The 17,705-nt window shown below is 46.2% G+C and overlaps 2 protein-coding genes and 1 long non-coding RNA gene across 4 annotated transcripts in view; 1 reads left to right on the top strand and 2 right to left on the bottom strand.

Moving 5' to 3' along the window:
* Positions 1-10,153, bottom strand: part of LOC102495698 (ataxin-7-like protein 1) — a 125,579-nt gene extending 115,426 nt beyond the window's left edge. The window contains exon 1 of one of the 2 annotated variants that reach the window (XR_003549496.1): positions 10,085-10,153. Coding sequence is in view for 1 of the 2 variants with exons in the window: in XM_027772127.1 (XP_027627928.1) it covers positions 10,085-10,103 (19 nt within the window). In the remaining variant the exon portion in view is untranslated. The remainder of the gene's footprint in view (positions 1-10,084) is intronic. The other variant, XM_027772127.1, reaches the window with a different exon arrangement.
* Positions 10,154-11,033: 880 nt separating this feature from the next.
* Positions 11,034-11,895, bottom strand: LOC114004480 (ataxin-7-like protein 1). The gene is made up of 2 exons (XM_027772128.1): positions 11,693-11,895; positions 11,034-11,183 (listed from the first exon to the last, which is right to left on the bottom strand). The coding sequence occupies exons 1-2, from the start codon at positions 11,871-11,873 to the stop codon at positions 11,047-11,049; spliced, it is 318 nt and encodes a 105-aa protein (XP_027627929.1). The 5' UTR covers positions 11,874-11,895; the 3' UTR covers positions 11,034-11,046.
* Positions 11,896-12,045: 150 nt separating this feature from the next.
* Positions 12,046-15,767, top strand: LOC102491440 (uncharacterized). The gene is made up of 4 exons (XR_334643.2): positions 12,046-12,195; positions 12,366-12,428; positions 12,952-13,089; positions 13,340-15,767. It is a non-coding gene; the product is annotated as an uncharacterized LOC102491440 (long non-coding RNA).
* Positions 15,768-17,705: the final 1,938 nt, after the last annotated feature.

Here is a 17,705-nt window from a genome sequence, read left to right on the forward strand (position 1 = left end):
TGGGGCAGGGGGGGCGCTGGGTCACCTATCGGCTACCGCCATGAGTGAAACCAGACGTCATCGATGAAAGGTCAGCGCGAAGGATTTAAACACAGCCTGCGCAGACAACACGCAGGAGCGGACGTCGGCTCTGCAACAGAGACAGCAGGCCCCGGCGGACCGCTGGCCGAGAAACTCAACGTGGCCTCGCTGTCCTCCATGATGCCCCAGGCCACTTACTACAGGAGCCGTCGGGAACCCCCTTCCCAAGACCTCTCTTCTGCAATCCTTAACACCGACTCTAAGAACTGGCCACTTGGTTCCCCCGAATGAGCATTCCCACTTCAGACTGATCCCATGGAAAATCCAACGGCAGAAGAGGCCAGTTGTAACCCTAGCCTGACTTTAAACCTAAACTGATATCCTCAATGCCTCGTCACAGTGTTTTTACATCAGGGCCTCCCACATAGTAAATGCCATCATGATCAGAGCTGATGCTTTGGGGTCTTCTCTACCTGCAGCAGGGAAGGTTGGGCCACCCAGAACTAGCGCCAGCGTCTCACTCTTGTAACGCTGACTGCAGAATGGAATCACAGGGGTGAGAAGGCACCTTGGAAGCCTTTGGAGAGGAGTTCCTGGAGGGAGCAAATCTCTCTCTTTAGACACCCCAGGTGTAGCCCTGTGCAGGGAAGAGTCGGTATTCACACCAGGCTGCTCAGAACTCACTCCAGCTGACTTCCATGGGCCATGGGCCTGAGCCAGAGCAGACATTAGCAGAGTATTTCCGAGAAGCTCTTCGTCTCTTTGTCTTGTTTTCCTACACAGCCTCACCTTTTACCACTGGTTCTCTACCAGGGTGTCTGTGCCCCTCAGGGGACATGGAGCAATGTCTGGAGACATTTCTGGTTGTCTAGACATGGAGGCAGGGAGAGAGGCACTACTGCCGACTGCAGGTAGAGGCCAAGGATGCTGCTAAACATCTCACAGTGCCCAGGACGATCCCTCACCACAAAGAAGCCACAGGGTCAAAAAGTCAGCAGTGCTCTCTGCTCGGTTCTCTTACCCCAGCAATTGGATTTGAGCATCTAGAACATTCTATATTCCCCCACACTTTGGGCCTTCAGGCATGTTCTAACTCCATTCTGCACAGCTCTACCTGCAGACAACTTCCATTCATCCTCCAGGTTTTTGCTTAAATAAAATTTCTCCAGGGAGACGTTCACTGAGCCCCTAACCCTAATGAGGTCCCCCTGCCATCGTCTCCAGCAGCACCCCAACATGCCCTTTCAGAGCACTCATCACAATTGTCATGATGTTTTAATTTGTGTTTAGGCTTATTTATTCACTTCTCCTATGAAAGAGAAAGACAGGGAGAGAGAGAGAGAGACAGAGAGACAGTATCCTCAACAGGGGCTTAACTCTGCAATTCACTCCCAGCCTTAGCTGAAGCATGGACAGGTAATGTATGCTCAGGGAGGTCTCCAGATATGAATCTGGAACCTTTCATGGGGTTTGCTTCACAGAGAGACACCTTTTATCACTGTACCACCACCTGGCTCCATCATGACTTTTTTTCCTTTCCCCCCCTTTTTTTTTTTTTTTTTAGGTTTTTGCCATGGTGTGCATATGCTCACTGGAGAAGGAGAGAGCGAGAGAGAGAGACAGAGAGGGAAAGTGAGAAATCACTCCCCAGGTTGATGGCCATGCTGGAGTCCTTCCTCTTCCATTCTCCTCTTGGGATTTTGGGTATACATGCACAGTGCTCAGCATGATTTTCAAGCCAGGGTCTGGGACCCAAGCTGTGGTCAGCCATAGGGAGGTCCAGTACCTTGGCCACCACATCATCTGCTGGCCCCAAGCCATGACTGTAATGCCTGCCTTTGCTGGAGAGGGAGGGATCTGAGGGCAGAGGCCGTGCTCCCTCACTGCAGCTCCCTCAGTGCCTAGCCTCGTGTGGGCACACTGGGAGAGCTCCCTCTGCATCAAGAGTGGGAAAGAGGCTGAGAAAGCAATAAGGCAGACTGAATACTGAGCAAGACACCCGGAGGCTTAAGTTATCTTCCCACTATGCAGGCACCTAAAAGAGAATGTGGCAGATCCCTGGGAACTGAAATGGACCACTCTCTAAGATAATGGACACGGCAAGACACTAGGCAACGCTTACGGCTTTCCATCACTCATGTGGGGACAGGAGAAGACAAAGCACGTATGTATTTACTTGAACGCACACAGAATACCTTTGGAAGACACATAAACACCAGGCCCAGGGTAGGAGGGAGACTCACTTTTCACTGTATAGCCTCTTGAATTTTGTAACTTGTGGATATTATTTTTAAAAAAATAAGTAGCTTTTTAGGGCTGGCTCCATAGCCTAGAAGTTAAAGGAGCCAGATCCCACATAGCTAATATTGGTTTGAATCCCAGCCCCAGTAGCTTGGAAAAACAAACTGGGCACATGTACATGCGTGCCCCAAATCCCAAAAGGATGGAGAAATGGAAAAGGGACTGTGGGGTGACAATGCCCCACTGGGGGGATAGGGGTGCTCTCTTTCTCCCCTCCCACTCTCTGGTCAGCACACATTCTAGCAAATTTTTAAACAATAGCTTTTAAATGAAAGTGTGCATGTACCACTTTCTATATTGTGGTGGTGGTGGTGGTGGGGGAACAAAAACAAAAAAACTCTCTTAGAATGACATACAATGAGACCCTGACACAGTATAACTTTTGTTTCAAAGGCAATAATACCACTTGCAGCATTTCAAAGCAAGCCCCTGAACTTCCTATTTTGAAAGAGGCTTGAGCCACCGTTTCTCCACATGAGAACCCAGGCACATGGAAGTACTTGGACGTAAAATGAGACACTCATTTTAGAAGCTTTGTGTTTTCCAAATGAGATGATGGCAGTCTTAGCTTTGCTGTGCTGGCCATGCCCCCTCCCCCATGAGTTGAAGGCAATTGCAAAGCTTATTAATTCTCCAAGCCCTTGCTTCTCCTAGTTTTCACCTCTCCTCCCTACCACCTTTAAGCCGTTCCATCTCTCCTGTCCTTCTATCCCAAACCCTGGGCAAGAGAAGAAAGATGGTAATGAGATGCCAAAGTGAACAAATGTTGCCGCTTGTTAGCAAAAGGGGAGGAAGGTAGGCTTAATGGAAAACGAAGTTGAAATTAATGGCGAAAATGAGGTTTATCTGTGTCATCTGCGGACTTCTGTCTTCCTATCTCTTATTTACATAGATAACAGAGTAGTCTGTGTAATGATAAAGGCAAGCCATCCGCAGTTTCCCATAAATCTGCACGGCCTGTCGCTGGCTTCCCTGGCTTGGATTCTGAGAACACTTCATTCTTACTGGGTCTGTTGTCATCTTTTCCTCCAACACGGTCCCCTCCAGCCATAACTGCAAGACTCCTAAACCTGATGTGAACATGTTCCCACGTTCCCTGCTTCATCCTATGCTCCAGCCCAACTCCGCCAGCACCTCGAGAGATCAGCAAACATCCAGTCACAGCAAGATCTTGCTGGCTGCATCGTTTTCCAAAGGGCACTCCAGAAGTGGCCCTACACCAACGTGAAACACCTGGAAACATTAATTTACAGACAAGTGCCCAAAGCGACGAGGGTCGGCTTCCAAAAGGCTCCAATAAACGTCTACTGAGGATTTCCTTTTCTCAGTGATAAAGTCAAACAACTTATAATCACTTCTTAAAATGGTTTTGAGGCATCCCAGTCACCCCAAAATTACTTTGTATAAACTCTTTTAGCTATGAGCCATAAAATGCCTAAGTAGTTTTCTTTAGCTTTTGATAGAACTTACCAAAGGGCACTTAATGGGACCAGCAGTTAACGTAATGGCTATGTCGCCGGACTCCCATGTAGCCAACCGCAGTTTGCATCCTGGACCCGGTGGCTTAAAACTCACACCGGGCACGTGTGTGTGCGTGCCCAAGATCCCGAGAGGAGAACAGAAGAGAAGGGATTGTGGCGTGGCCATCTCCCCTGGGAGGTGATTTCTCGCTTTCTGTCTCTCTGTCTGTCTCTGTCTGTCTGGCGAGCGCATGCGCCCTATAGCAAAAAACTCTCAAAAAAAAAAAAAAGGGCATTTATTAAGTGTATCACATTAAAGACATCAATACCCAGAGAAACAATTTTTTAAATAAGTTTTATAAAATGATGATGCAATGGTTTACCCTCAAAAGGAAGCTTCTGATACAGTATATCTTTTCCCTTCATCCTGGATTAAAAACCCTAGTTAATTGCAATAATAATGTTTTCAAGCGTTCATTAAGCACTTACTATGTGCTAAGCCCTTTTGTATAATCTCACTTAATTCTCACGACAACCCTGTTATTACCTCTGTCTTACAGTTAAGGACACTTAGGAGCCATATGAATTCTCCTCCTTATCTATGAATCTGTATTCTTTAGAAAAAGTTCAGGTGAGTCAACAGAAAAGGGGAACATCTTTCTAAATCCCTGAGAACTTTTTCCCAGTTAGCTCGCAAAAGTCTTCAGAGAAATTTACCAGCTCACAAGAAGAAATTATTTTAAAAGGATAGGAGAACAGTCTTCTTTGGAATATTCTGATATACACTTTTTTTTTTTGAGAGGTTTTTGCTATAGGGCCCGTGTGCTTGCCAGAAAGACAGAGAGACAGAGAGAAAGCGAGAAATCACCCCCCAGGGGAGATAGCCATGCCGCAATCCCTTCTCCTCCATTCTCCTCTCAGGATCTTGGGCACGCACGCACATACGCCCGGCATGAGTTTAAGTCACCGGGTCCGGGACTAGAATCGCGGTCGACTATATGGGAGTCCAGCGATACAGCCATTACGCTAACTGCTGGTCCTCACATTTTACATCTTAGATTAGGTTACTATGGTTTCTGGACTCCCTTCCTCTTAGGAAATTTGAACGCTTGATTTCTCTGGGCTTACTGAGGTCAACTCACTCCCCACTAGGAGGAAAACAATACCCTGGATCTGGACTCAGACCCTCCTCTTCCTCAGAGTGCTGAAGGCCACATACCTTTCATAAACTATTTGCATCAGAATATGCTCCTGTGAGATGCAGTGATTTTTGTCACCAAGAAGTTATAAATGGAAAAAATAACAGTTATTTTTAATATTGAACAGTTTAAGATATTTTTAACATGAACCCTTGTTTTTTTATGTTTCATTTTTTTTCTTTCCCTTTCTTCCTCCCTCCCTTCCACCTTCCTTTCTTTCTTTCCTTCCCTTTTATTTGCCAAAGGGTGCATACGCTTGCCAGAGAGAGGTTGAGAAGAGAGGAAGAAAATATTCCCCAGTAAGACAATGGTCACACCACAATCCCTTCTCTTCCATTACGCCAGCCTTTCAAGATTCTGGGCATACATGCACACATGCTCATGTTTTTCAAGTGAATCCAGGACTCAAACCACACACTTGGTCATATGGAATCTGGCTCCCTAACTCAGCCCTAAGTTTTTTCTTTTTTTTTTTAACAGTTTGTCTGGTGTAACTATATCTCAAAGGTAGGTTCATACAACAGAGAAGTTTAGGAGTCGAGGTCTAAAAGGGATCTTAGAGGACATTCAATCCCATCCCCTTATTTTATAGACCAGAGAACAGACCCAGAAAAGGGAAATGGCATGCCCAAGGACATATCAGAACTGGGGAAGCTGACTCGGACCCCAAGGACATATCAGAACTGGGGAAGCTGACTCGGACCCCAAGGACATATCAGAACTGGGGAAGCTGACTCGGACCCCAAGGACATATCAAAACTGGAGAAGCTGACTCGGACCCCTGGGTCCTGCTCCTTTCACCCTGTCAGGCTGTCCTGGATAGAACTGCATCTAACCACATCTAAGCGTGGAATTAACAACAGCTTCTGAACCAGGGGGTGACTCACGAGGTTGAAAAGTACTCAGCAAATTCTTCTTGACCAGAATTTTAGCCAATTTTGGATGAAACTACACATTGATGTGAAGACTTTATCAAAGAAACTTAAAGCGCTCATCACACTTGACGTGGATGAAGAACTGAAGCAGAGAAAGTTGAAGGGACGAAGGACAGGAAAGGAACTATACTGCAACAAGTAGGTTATTCAACAAGTCTGCAAGTCTTCTGATGCTGTGGCCGGATAGAGGCAGAAAGCAAAATGATTCCATTGCATTTCCAGCCTAACTTCCTTCCCTGAGCTTAGTCTATAAAAAATATATTATGGGACCAGCAGATGACATAATGGTTATGTCACTGGACTCCCACGTGGCCGATCATAGTCAAAATCCCAGACCCAGAGGCTTGAAACTCATGCCAGGTGTGTGTGTGTGTGCGTGCCCAAAATCCCAAGAGGAGAATGAAGGAGAAGGGATTGTAGTATGGCTATCCCCCATGGGGTGTGATTTCTCACTTTCTATCCTTCTGTCTCTCTAGCAAGTACATGTGCCCTGTAGCAAGAATCTCTCCAAAAAAAAAAAAAAAAAAAGTACATACACACACATACACACACACATACATCACAATGAAGTTCGTAGAAGCATTATTCACAAACTGAAAATAATCCAAACATCTATCAACAGATGAGTGGATAAACAGAGCAAGAACATGTGCCCTGTAGCAAGAATCTCTCTATCCAAAAAAAAAAAAAAAAAAAGTACATACACACACATACACACACACATACATCACAATGAAGTTCGTAGAAGCATTATTCACAAACTGAAAATAATCCAAACATCTATCAACAGATGAGTGGATAAACAAAATGTGGTACACCCTCCCCATGCACATAGTGGGATATTATTTATCCTTAAAAAGGAATGGAGTATTGATACAACTTACAACATGGATGGGGCGGTAAGGGAACAAGATCCCACACAGCTGATCGTAGTTAGAATCCTGGTCCTAGTGGCTTAAAAAGCATGCCAGGTGTGTGTGCATGTGTGCCCAAAATCTTGAAAGGATGAACAAATGGAGATGGGACTGCAGCATGACCACATTCCATTGGGGAGGAGCTTTCTCTCTCTGTCTATCTCTCTCTGGTAAGTATACATGCCCTCTGGCAATTGGAGAAAAAAACGGACAAACAGTGAAAATGTTATGCTAAGTGAAATAAGCTAGACACGAAAGGATCAATATTACATGACTCCATTTATATGAGGTATCTAGAATATGCAACTTCATAGAGACAAAAAGTAGAATATGGGTCACTAGCTGAGGAGGTGGGTTGAATGGGGAGTTATTGTTTAAGGGTACAGAGTGTCTGGTTGAGATGACCAAAAAATTGAGAAATGAATAATGACGATGATTGTACAATACTGTTGATGTACTTCAGCTACAGAACTGTGCTCCCAAAAATGGTTAACGTGGTAAATTTTGTGTTTTATATATATACTCTACCACAAAAAAATTCATATCAAAATCTGAATCATATTCCTTCATTTCTCACTCAGAATTCTGAAATGTTACTTCATTCGTTTATCGTTTTAGTGGTAAATTTCTTCTCAAGACCTGTTTATTGCCAATAGCCTAAGTCCATCTATGTATGTTCAGACACGTAGATCCACGCACAGTCACAGGCCACTTTGTGTCCTGCAGTGACCTGTCCACAAACACGCATCCATCCTAAGACCTCCCCCACGACAACGCCCACGAGGAGCCCTGCGGTAAGGCTAACGCAGCCAGCATCACTGGAGAGCCAAGCACCAAACGCCCTGACACACAGTCTTTGCTCACGATGGGTGCATATGTACTTAGTATATGGGTATTTATCCTCAAAGAAACCGTGCGCAGATGCCACAAAGACCATCAGGGATTGCTCACCCAAGTCTGCTCCACCAGGCCCGTGAACAAAGGCATCTCAGCCTGGACATGGCTATTTTGGTGAAGCCAGCAACTGCGTGTTTCACTGAGCAGTGGGTATCCTTGATATGAATGCATATCATTAGGAGCTAAATCTCTGTACCTTTACAGGACAAAGGACATAATAAGCAGGATGTAGCACTTGGGACTTCTGAGGAAAGGAGTGCTTTTCATTTTTCCTTAAAAGAATTCAATTCTCCTAAGGCAAAGAGAATCTGAGAACAAGAGTCTTTTGAAACAGAAGCCGGGAGGGTGTAGGGGAAGAACTGAGTTTCATGGATTACTGTGACACTGCACCACCTGGACCTGAGAGGTGCCAGTCCTATCCCACTCCACCACTCTTACTCAACTTTAAAGATTTTCATAACTTCATTGCCTTTCGTGGGAACCTGGCCAGCGGTCTGATAACTGAGATTCATGAGCTTTTTAAGACCTTAAGAGTCTGCTGGGGCCGGTAGGTGGCATGGCGGTTAAGGGCACTGGGAGGGGGCCTGAACCTGGGTTCTCATTTTCCTTCTCTCTCTATCTCACTTTATCTGTTTCTTATCAAATTAAAATAAATAAGTAAATAAAGTTAAATAAAATATTTTTTTTAAAAAAAAGACCTTAAGAGTCTGTGAAAAAGAACAATTGCTAGAGATACTTTCCATTGCCAACATACACCGACATTTAGCACAAATAAGCTGCCACTTGTAAGAAGTCCATTTGCCATCATTCTCCCTGCATCTGAAAGACACACGTCAAGACCATGCTAAGATATTCAGACGCAAACATCTTTAGAATAATGTTTGTTCCCAAAGTGCATAATTAGCAGAAAAACTGCGCTCAAGAACTGTCCTGGAATATACATGATTTTTTTTTTAAGAGAGATTTTTGCTATAGGGCATGTGCGCTCACCAGAGAGACAGACGAAGAGACAGAAAGTGAGAAATCACCCCCCAGGGAGCATGGACACACTGCAATCCCTTCCCCTCCAGTCTCCTCTTGGGGTCTCGGGCACGCATGCACACATGCCCGGTGTGTTTAAAGCCACTGGGTCTGGGACTTGAACCACAGTCGACTACATGGAAGTCCTGCAACGTAACCATTACACCATCTGCTGGTCCCACATACATGCATTTTAATCTCCATGTTATTTTTTTCTGAAGCACCAGCATTCATTTTACTGAATGCTCAGGATATGACTGAGCACAGAAACCAACTCTTGGGTGTTGACCCACAAACTGAGTTCCATCTTTCCAACCAGATTTCAGCTGCCTTCCAGGAGACATTTCCTTTCAGGAGAGGATCAGAAATCTAACGGCCTTTTCCCATTCATTTTGGGTGAGCAACACTCCTATGGCCTAGTTACATCTAAACTCTTTTAACACCTCCCACCAACCTCTTCTGCCCCCTTGTGCCTTCCCCCACCTTCAGTTTCAGCCAGTTGTGTTTAGAAGTCATCGGTTAGTGAATCACAATTCAAACAAACCCATCCATTTGTTCAGCAGAAAGTGCTCTCTAGAGTGGCTCTATTCGAAGCCCATAGGCCAGAGTTACATATGGTAGGCTTGCAAACATGAACAGGATATGATTTATTTATGACGACCATGTGTGTTCAATGCCCAGTTCCAGCAGGCCAGGGCTTCACTTGCATGACTTGGTCTGGGATGACCTAGCTACTCACTGTGTGCCATTTCAGGTACCGAATTTCCACGCTGGGAAGACAGAGAGGGAAGAGCAGCTGGGGGGCTGCACATGCAGATGCCCCTCACCCTGAGGACCACATCAATCTGTGACCAAACGCAAAGTGGGCGAATGCGACTTGCCACAAACGTTTGCCATGTACAGTGGTTTCCAGTGGACAGTGGACAAGTAGCTCCTGGAATGACTGGCTACATGGGGGGTCATTAAGTTGTGCATTCACCCACAAGGAAGGCTGGGATGCTTGGGAAGGGAACCCCTCATTTCAGAGATTTCTACCCCCACCATTTGGCACTGATGCTCCTCCAAAGGAGAATGGCAGAAATGCATTAGAAGGTTGCAACGTGGACTCCAACTGAAGTGCAGTAAACTTCTCCCTTCCACAGTCTCCCCCCCCTCTACCCCCCAGTGGCATTTATACTTTGAAAGAAGTTAACACGAAGCAGTAGTCACCTGGGCGTGCTCGATTTTTGACAAGCCTTAGTCACTCTGTACCCAGCAGAACAATTCACATTATATTTGAAATCCTGTGAAGATTCTACCACACATGCTAACACTAAAATGCCAGTAGCTCCACTTACCTTCTTTATTAAGCCTCATAACCTCCCTGCTTTTTCCACCCTCTTTTCCAGCCTCTTCTAAATCTACATCTGCAGATGAAAAAGAAAAGGGAAAAAGCAAATAAGAAAGAGAAGAAAAAAGGGGGGGGGGAGCACAAGCTAATGGGCTCTTCTGCCCCCTTGTGCCTTCCCCCACCTTCAGTTTCAGCCAGTTGTGTTTAGAAGTCATCGGTTAGTGAATCACAATTCAAACAAACCCATCCATTTGTTCAGCAGAAAGTGCTCTCTAGAGTGGCTCTATTCGAAGCCCATAGGCCAGAGTTACATATGGTAGGCTTGCAAACATGAACAGGATATGATTTATTTATGACGACCATGTGTGTTCAATGCCCAGTTCCAGCAGGCCAGGGCTTCACTTGCATGACTTGGTCTGGGATGACCTAGCTACTCACTGTGTGCCATTTCAGGTACCGAATTTCCACGCTGGGAAGACAGAGAGGGAAGAGCAGCTGGGGGGCTGCACATGCAGATGCCCCTCACCCTGAGGACCACATCAATCTGTGACCAAACGCAAAGTGGGCGAATGCGACTTGCCACAAACGTTTGCCATGTACAGTGGTTTCCAGTGGACAGTGGACAAGTAGCTCCTGGAATGACTGGCTACATGGGGGGTCATTAAGTTGTGCATTCACCCACAAGGAAGGCTGGGATGCTTGGGAAGGGAACCCCTCATTTCAGAGATTTCTACCCCCACCATTTGGCACTGATGCTCCTCCAAAGGAGAATGGCAGAAATGCATTAGAAGGTTGCAACGTGGACTCCAACTGAAGTGCAGTAAACTTCTCCCTTCCACAGTCTCCCCCCCCCTCTACCCCCCAGTGGCATTTATACTTTGAAAGAAGTTAACACGAAGCAGTAGTCACCTGGGCGTGCTCGATTTTTGACAAGCCTTAGTCACTCTGTACCCAGCAGAACAATTCACATTATATTTGAAATCCTGTGAAGATTCTACCACACATGCTAACACTAAAATGCCAGTAGCTCCACTTACCTTCTTTATTAAGCCTCATAACCTCCCTGCTTTTTCCACCCTCTTTTCCAGCCTCTTCTAAATCTACATCTGCAGATGAAAAAGAAAAGGGAAAAAGCAAATAAGAAAGAGAAGAAAAAAGGGGGGGGGGAGCCAAAGTCAAGGGGGGAGGGAGAGTGTTTATTTGCAAACAGATCGATATAAAGACTGTATATGAAAATCTTTCAAAAATTGACAATGCAACATTTTCTCCCAAGTCCGGGTTTCCATTTACCTGGCCCAGATAGGTACCAAAAAAACTATGCAAGCAGCAACAGAGTAGCCTTTTAAACAGATAGCACCGTGGGGCTGCGAAAGCCCACCCCGCGGGCTGCCACGGGGAGCCGGGCACAGACAGACAGACAGCCAGCCTGGCAGCCGGGCCTCTCTCTGTGCATTGATGATCTGTGTCTGTGTGTATTTATTTAGAGAGAGAGGGAGAAGCATGGAGGACACCGGGGGCCACTCTCTCTCTCACACACACACTTTTTCCCAGTGGCCCTAGGTGAATGGAAAGGTTACAGGATAATAAAAGGAGGAGGAGGCGGTGGGGTTCTTACTGTCGGAGCAGTGTAATTTGGCGGCGTCGATCCAGGAGGACCAGGGGTTGCCCAGAAACGCCTCCGGACTGGGCACTTTGCGATCCAGTGTCGCCATTGCTCTTCCTTCTTGTTGCTTTTTCCCTGTTCCTTCGGCAGCAGCAGCCGAGAGACACGGGATTCGAGAACGCTCCGACGTCATCTTCGGAACGTTCCGACATTGAGTGTTCTGAAAGGGGGAGGGAGGGATGGGAGGAGGGAGGCGGAGGAGGAGGAGAGAGCAGGGGAGGAGGGGCCGGCGCTCGGGCGCCCGGAGCCGGCTCGGCTGGGCTTGCGGCGTCCGCGGCCGCCAGGGGCAGCAGAGAGGCGGGGCGTGCGGGGCGGGGACGCGGAGAGAGGCAGGACCCGGACCGAAGGAGGGGTGGTCTTTTCCCGAGGAGTTGCTGCTGGAGGACCGAAAGTTTTTGCAGGCAGCCTTTCCAGCCTGCCCCTCTCTCTCTCTCTCCAGATCCCTGTTGCCTACGGTGAGGCCACCCCGTGGGATTTCTGGGGACTTAGTGGGGAGGAGCTGAGTAAGATTGCACCCACCCACACACACGACCACCCCGAGCCAGAAAGGAGGCCCTAGTGACCCCGCCTCCAAACCCCCACCCCTTCACCCTCTCTCCTCTCTCTTGGATCTTGGACCGTGCAGGTTCTGCAGATGCCTCGGTGAGCTGAAACCAGTGGGTAGATGGAAGTGATTCTAAAAGAGCAGGTGAGTTTGGGGCGAGAAGAGTTTCCTTCCCATCTCGGGCTGCTGGGCATGCAAAACTCAAAACTCAGGATCCCAGCGCCGCCAGATTCCCTGGCGATGGATGTCTCTGGCGCTCAGAGGACCACAGCGTAGACTTAGCTCCAGACTACCAGAGCGCCAGAGTGAATTCACGGCTCCTGGAAGGCTAGCCGGCCTCGCTTCTCAGCGGTGTCCGGAGCTCCTGCCGTGCGAGGGCGGTGGTCCAGATTAGCGCTTGCCAGCTGTGGCTAGCAGTCTGATTCTCGGGAGAATCACCCCAGATTTAACTGCCCTACCGCGCTAGAAAGGGAGCGCTGGATTTCCTCTGGATTGGAGACTTTTGCTGATTTAATCCAGATTTCTTCCCCTGTCCCGAGGCATAAGCAACAAAGGCCTTAAAAAGTCTTATTTCTTTTTTTTTTAAATCTGTTTATTTACTAAGGTTTACCTCAAATATATGGACCCCCCCCAAAAAAAATGGACCTATTTCCCTCTTTTTCCTCAGCTTCTCCTTACAGTAGTTCACACCACTGCCAAGGGCTCTAATTCTTAAGAAAAAAAGAAGAAGAAGAAGAAGAAGAAGATAAAGAAAAAGAAGCAGCAGCAGCAGCAGCTTTGTACCGAGTTCTACCCTGACGGCTAGGTAATGTCCCTGTCCTTGGCGCCCTGTACCTCAAAGCCAACGTTGGGACAGGCCAGGAGGGAAGAGCTAAGGGTTGGTCTTCAGCTGTGATGTTGTGAATTGGCTAGTTTATGTCAGACCCAGCTACATTTCATTCGCTTTTGCTCTTTTTGGAAGGATTCTTAACATAGCTAAGGTTCTGCGGGATGGAGAATTCCCATTTTAAGGATTGAGGATGATCAATATTTTATTCCTTATCTACCTTTTACAGTATGCTAGACCCTGTACCTGACACTGCCTTCCACCCATCCCTCCCTCCATCCACCTTTCCAACAATGCATGCCTGGAGCAGCGGCCCTCAGGAGAGAAAGATGACACATCCCAGTCCTCAGAGATGCAGACCGGTGGTCTCTGCAAGAAGGAATGTATGAAAGGAATGGACTCCTGAGGAGAACACGCCTTGTGCACAATGATCTGAGAGTGGTGGGGTCTCTCAAGGCTGTGCCTATTCAACAAAGAACTGAAGTCCACTTAGGATCGATCAGAAAATGTGTCACAGAGGAGCTGGGTGGTGGGACCCACATGGGCCCACCTCCGTGTGCACATTGGGGTGGGTACCTGTGATCCAGGCTGGCAGGGACTGGTGGTAGATTACAACGGAGACCCTGTTTAAGGTACCTGTCACTCAGTCTCTATCTCTTTGTCATGGAGGAAATAAACTTTTTAAAAAGAATGAAAGAAAATAGATCACAGAGAAGATGGCACCTGCTCTGCATCTAGGAAATGAGGAAGGATTTACAGTGGTAAAATGAAGACTGGCCTTGCCAAAGGAAGGGACGGGTGATGTGACAGAGGCTTCGGGCGGAGCATCGGCATGGTGTGTGTAGGTGTCGTGTGTGGTTTACCTGGGATGGTGAGTTGTGACCGGGAGTTCGGGTGATGAGTTTGGGTAACTCATAACTAGGTCTGGGTGAAATTATGGAAGACACTGAATGGCAACCTAAAGATCCTGGCTTTTGTGTGACACTGGGCAGCCACTGAAGATGCACTTTCTCCACCATAAAGATAAGGCGAGTGTGACAGAAAGATTAACTCTGGCTGAGGTGTCCAGGACATGTTGGATTAGAGGCTGGGTAGAAAAAGGTAACGTTTCAGGGTTCATGGTGGAAAGAGATGAAGCATGACCTTTGGCGTCTTACAGGTAGAGCAGAGAAGACAGGTGAGAGACTGCAGAAAGTACCTATCAGAGAGGATGTCATTTGGCAGGATCGGGAGGGAGAGTAAGAGAGCGCTTAGAGGCATAAGTCGTTAGCTGCTGAAATATTTTCCCTTCCCTCCCTGCTTTCCTCGTTTCTCCTCTATTGATGATCTATTTTGGTGTTTGTATTTCTTCATGACTGTACACACAAGGAAGGTGTAGGTAGGTGGCTCTGAGATGTCCCCCAATGATCCCTACTTCCTAGTACTCAGGCCCATGTGTGATTCCCTTCCTTTTTATAGTGGGCTGGATCTAGTGACGTGGTTCTAGCAAACAGAATATTGCAAAAAGAAGACCTGCATGATAGCAGATGAAATCTCACCCCACCAAGTGCTTCCCCACCCTGGACATGAACCATCTTTTCATCCAGGATAGCCATGCTGTATGTGCTAACCTTCTGAGGTGGGGTTATTAAAAAGACCATGGTTTCTGTCTGCCTACTCTCTCTTGCTCCTCTTTCTCTAAGAGTAGTCCATTGTCATGTTGTGAGCTGCCCCCTGAAACCAAGGGAAGCCTCTGGCCAAAAGCCAGCAAGGAACTGAGACCCTGAGTCCAGCAGCCTGTGAGGAGGTGAATCCTGCCAGTAGCCACTTGAGTGAGTCTACTTTCTGGAAGTCAGTGACATAAGCTTCAAGAATTCTGCCTCCTCACATGGGGGCCGTTATATGTGAACCACTCAAAAAAAAAATCAAAGGTGGCTTATCATCAGAAGAGGTCAGGGTTCCGCAGTTACACAGAAGCCGTGGTTCCCTATTTCCGCAGCTGAGTCTGTCAAGTGTGGATTATTGCGCAGGACCGTGAAGATGCTATGACTGCCTAAAATTTATTCCCTTATAGCCGGGAGATGTTACTTTGTAGCATAGTAATCTACGGGACTGCAATCTAAAAGGGATTTAGCATCTCTACAAAAGACAACTTTGGATCCATTGCAATATTTAATTGATAACTGGAATATGCATTCACTGTTGGAGTTAGAGGTATGGAGGACGATTATACTTTCTGCTCTAAGGCTTTCACAGTTTTTCTGCTGACCATAGAGACAAAAATACCAGCTTTGTGAAACTATCATCCATCTAAAAGTTTATTGGATAACATGGGGTGTCGATCAAATTGCATTGCTGGGAGCCAAAGAATAAAGAAAACATTGCTCATCAAATTGTTAGACTTTTATACTTGACTTTGGATGAAAAGTGAGGTCAGATAGCAGTAATATTCAGGTCAGCATGGTGCATATGTATTATTATATATTAATTATGTATGTGGCAAATCTATTGCAGATTTGAATTCCCTTTTGTAGTGAGTGATTACAAATACCGTTAGAGGAGATCTTAAACAGTGGTCCCCATTTCACACTCCACAGTTTCAGCTACCTGCAACCAGCCATGGTGTGAAAATATTAAATGGAAAATTCCAGAAATAAACAAGTCATAAGTTTTTTTGTTTTTTTGGGTTTTTTTTTTGGGGGGAGAGGTTTTTGTTATAGGGTGCATGCGCTTGCCAGAAAGACGGAGAGAGAAAGACTGAAAGCAAGAAATCACACACACACACACACACACACACACACACACCCGCCCAGGAGGGGATGGCCACGCCGCAATTACTTCTCCTCTATTCTCCTCTCGGGATCTTGGGCACACACGCACATGTACCCGGTGTGAGTTTAAGCCACCGGGCCCAGGACTTGAACCATGGTCAGCTACGTAAGAGTCCAGTGACACAGCCGTTATGCCAACTGCTATTCCCAAATGAGTCATAAGTTTTAAATTGTGCACTGTTCCAAGTTTTATGATGAAACCTTGCCCCACCAAGCTCTTTTTTTGCCCTGGATATGAACCATCCTATTGTCCAGCATATCCATGCTGTGTGTTCTACCTACCTGTTAGTCACTTAATAGTTGACTTCATTATCCAATGAAGGGAAAAAAATATATAGGAGCCAGATGGTGGTTCAGTGGTAAAATGCAATACTCTGCAAGGCATGCTCACATGGGAAGGTTCACAGTTCAAGTCTGGAGACCTCCCTGAGAATGCCAAGCAGGCACTTGCCCAAGATCCAGTGCTAGCTGAGACTGGGAGTGGATTGTAGTCTCAGTACTCTTTTGGGGGTGTAATCTCTCTCTCTTTCTCTCTTTCTCCCTCTCTCTCTCCCCCTTACTCTGCATGTCTCTTGCTCACAGGAGAAATAAATAAATAAGCTTAGAAAATAGTACACTATATACAGGGTTTGGTACTTCCAGTTGATGGTTTCAGGCATCCACTAGGCGTCTTGAAACATACCTCCTACGGATAAGGGGGGACTACTGTACATTCTTAATAGGAATAAAGTGACCTGCACCACAGTAACGTACAGCGTGTTATTATAATGTCTATATGATAAAACTGTCTAGCAAAGGTACAACATTCTCTTCCTCTTATGATTAACGTTAACAAAGATAAAAGGGATATAAATATTTTTATTGGTTTATTATCTTTCTTAAGAAAATGACAGCGTGATTGGTTTAATTAAAAAGGAGACTCTTTCATAGACCAAATAAAGAACCTGTTCTGCGGAGATGACAATGGAAAACACCTATTTCATTTGAATAACACCTGTTCTGTAGAAAGAGCATCTAATATGTTTCCCGCATTCACTTAGTCTGATTCATGTGCTATTGCACCCACATTATTGAAAAGCAGAGGAGAGGGAATATTAGCTCTCTCACTTGGGATTATTAAACTCCTCCTGGGGCTGAGGCACCCTACTTCCTACCTAGACTGTTGTTGGGAGCAACTTGGAGGCGACGAGGAGAAAATGACATGTTCCATTAAAATGAGGCGGCCCCGGAATTGTTTGATGTTCTTTGCCTTAATTGAATCCATCTATCCCATCTGCCACTCTTCTCTCTAAATTTATTTTTCTAACCCACTCTCTCTGAGGATTGTAATTTGGGGGAAATTTGTTACATACGTTGTTACCTTTTATAAAAGCTCGCAGCATCTGGCCGGCAGGTGTGCCGTCTACCTTCCCTTGTTAGACAACTTTGCCCGCCTCTTTCCTGCCCCTCACATGCTGATCGAGTAAAAACAGGACTGGGATAAAAGGCCCCAAGGAGCAAGAGGAACAGGAAAGAAAAGAGGAATTTCAGGCTTTTGTTTATTGGTTTCAGTATAGGATCTCAGCCATGTGTTGGGACTCTGATAATCATATAACTAGAAAACCATGAAATCTGCATTTCAACTGGGGCAAAAACGAAAAAAAAAAAAAAAAAAAAAAACAAGAAGCTGAGATGGAAATATGTTATCACTGGGACCAGCAATTAGCATAATGGCTATGTTGCTGAACTCCCTGTAGTCGACCTCGGTTCACGTCCTGGACCCGGTGGATTAAACTCACGCCGGGC

This window comes from Tupaia chinensis, unplaced genomic scaffold (assembly GCF_000334495.1).
Source record: "Tupaia chinensis unplaced genomic scaffold, TupChi_1.0 Scaffold000255_1, whole genome shotgun sequence".
NCBI lineage: Eukaryota > Metazoa > Chordata > Mammalia > Scandentia > Tupaiidae > Tupaia > Tupaia belangeri.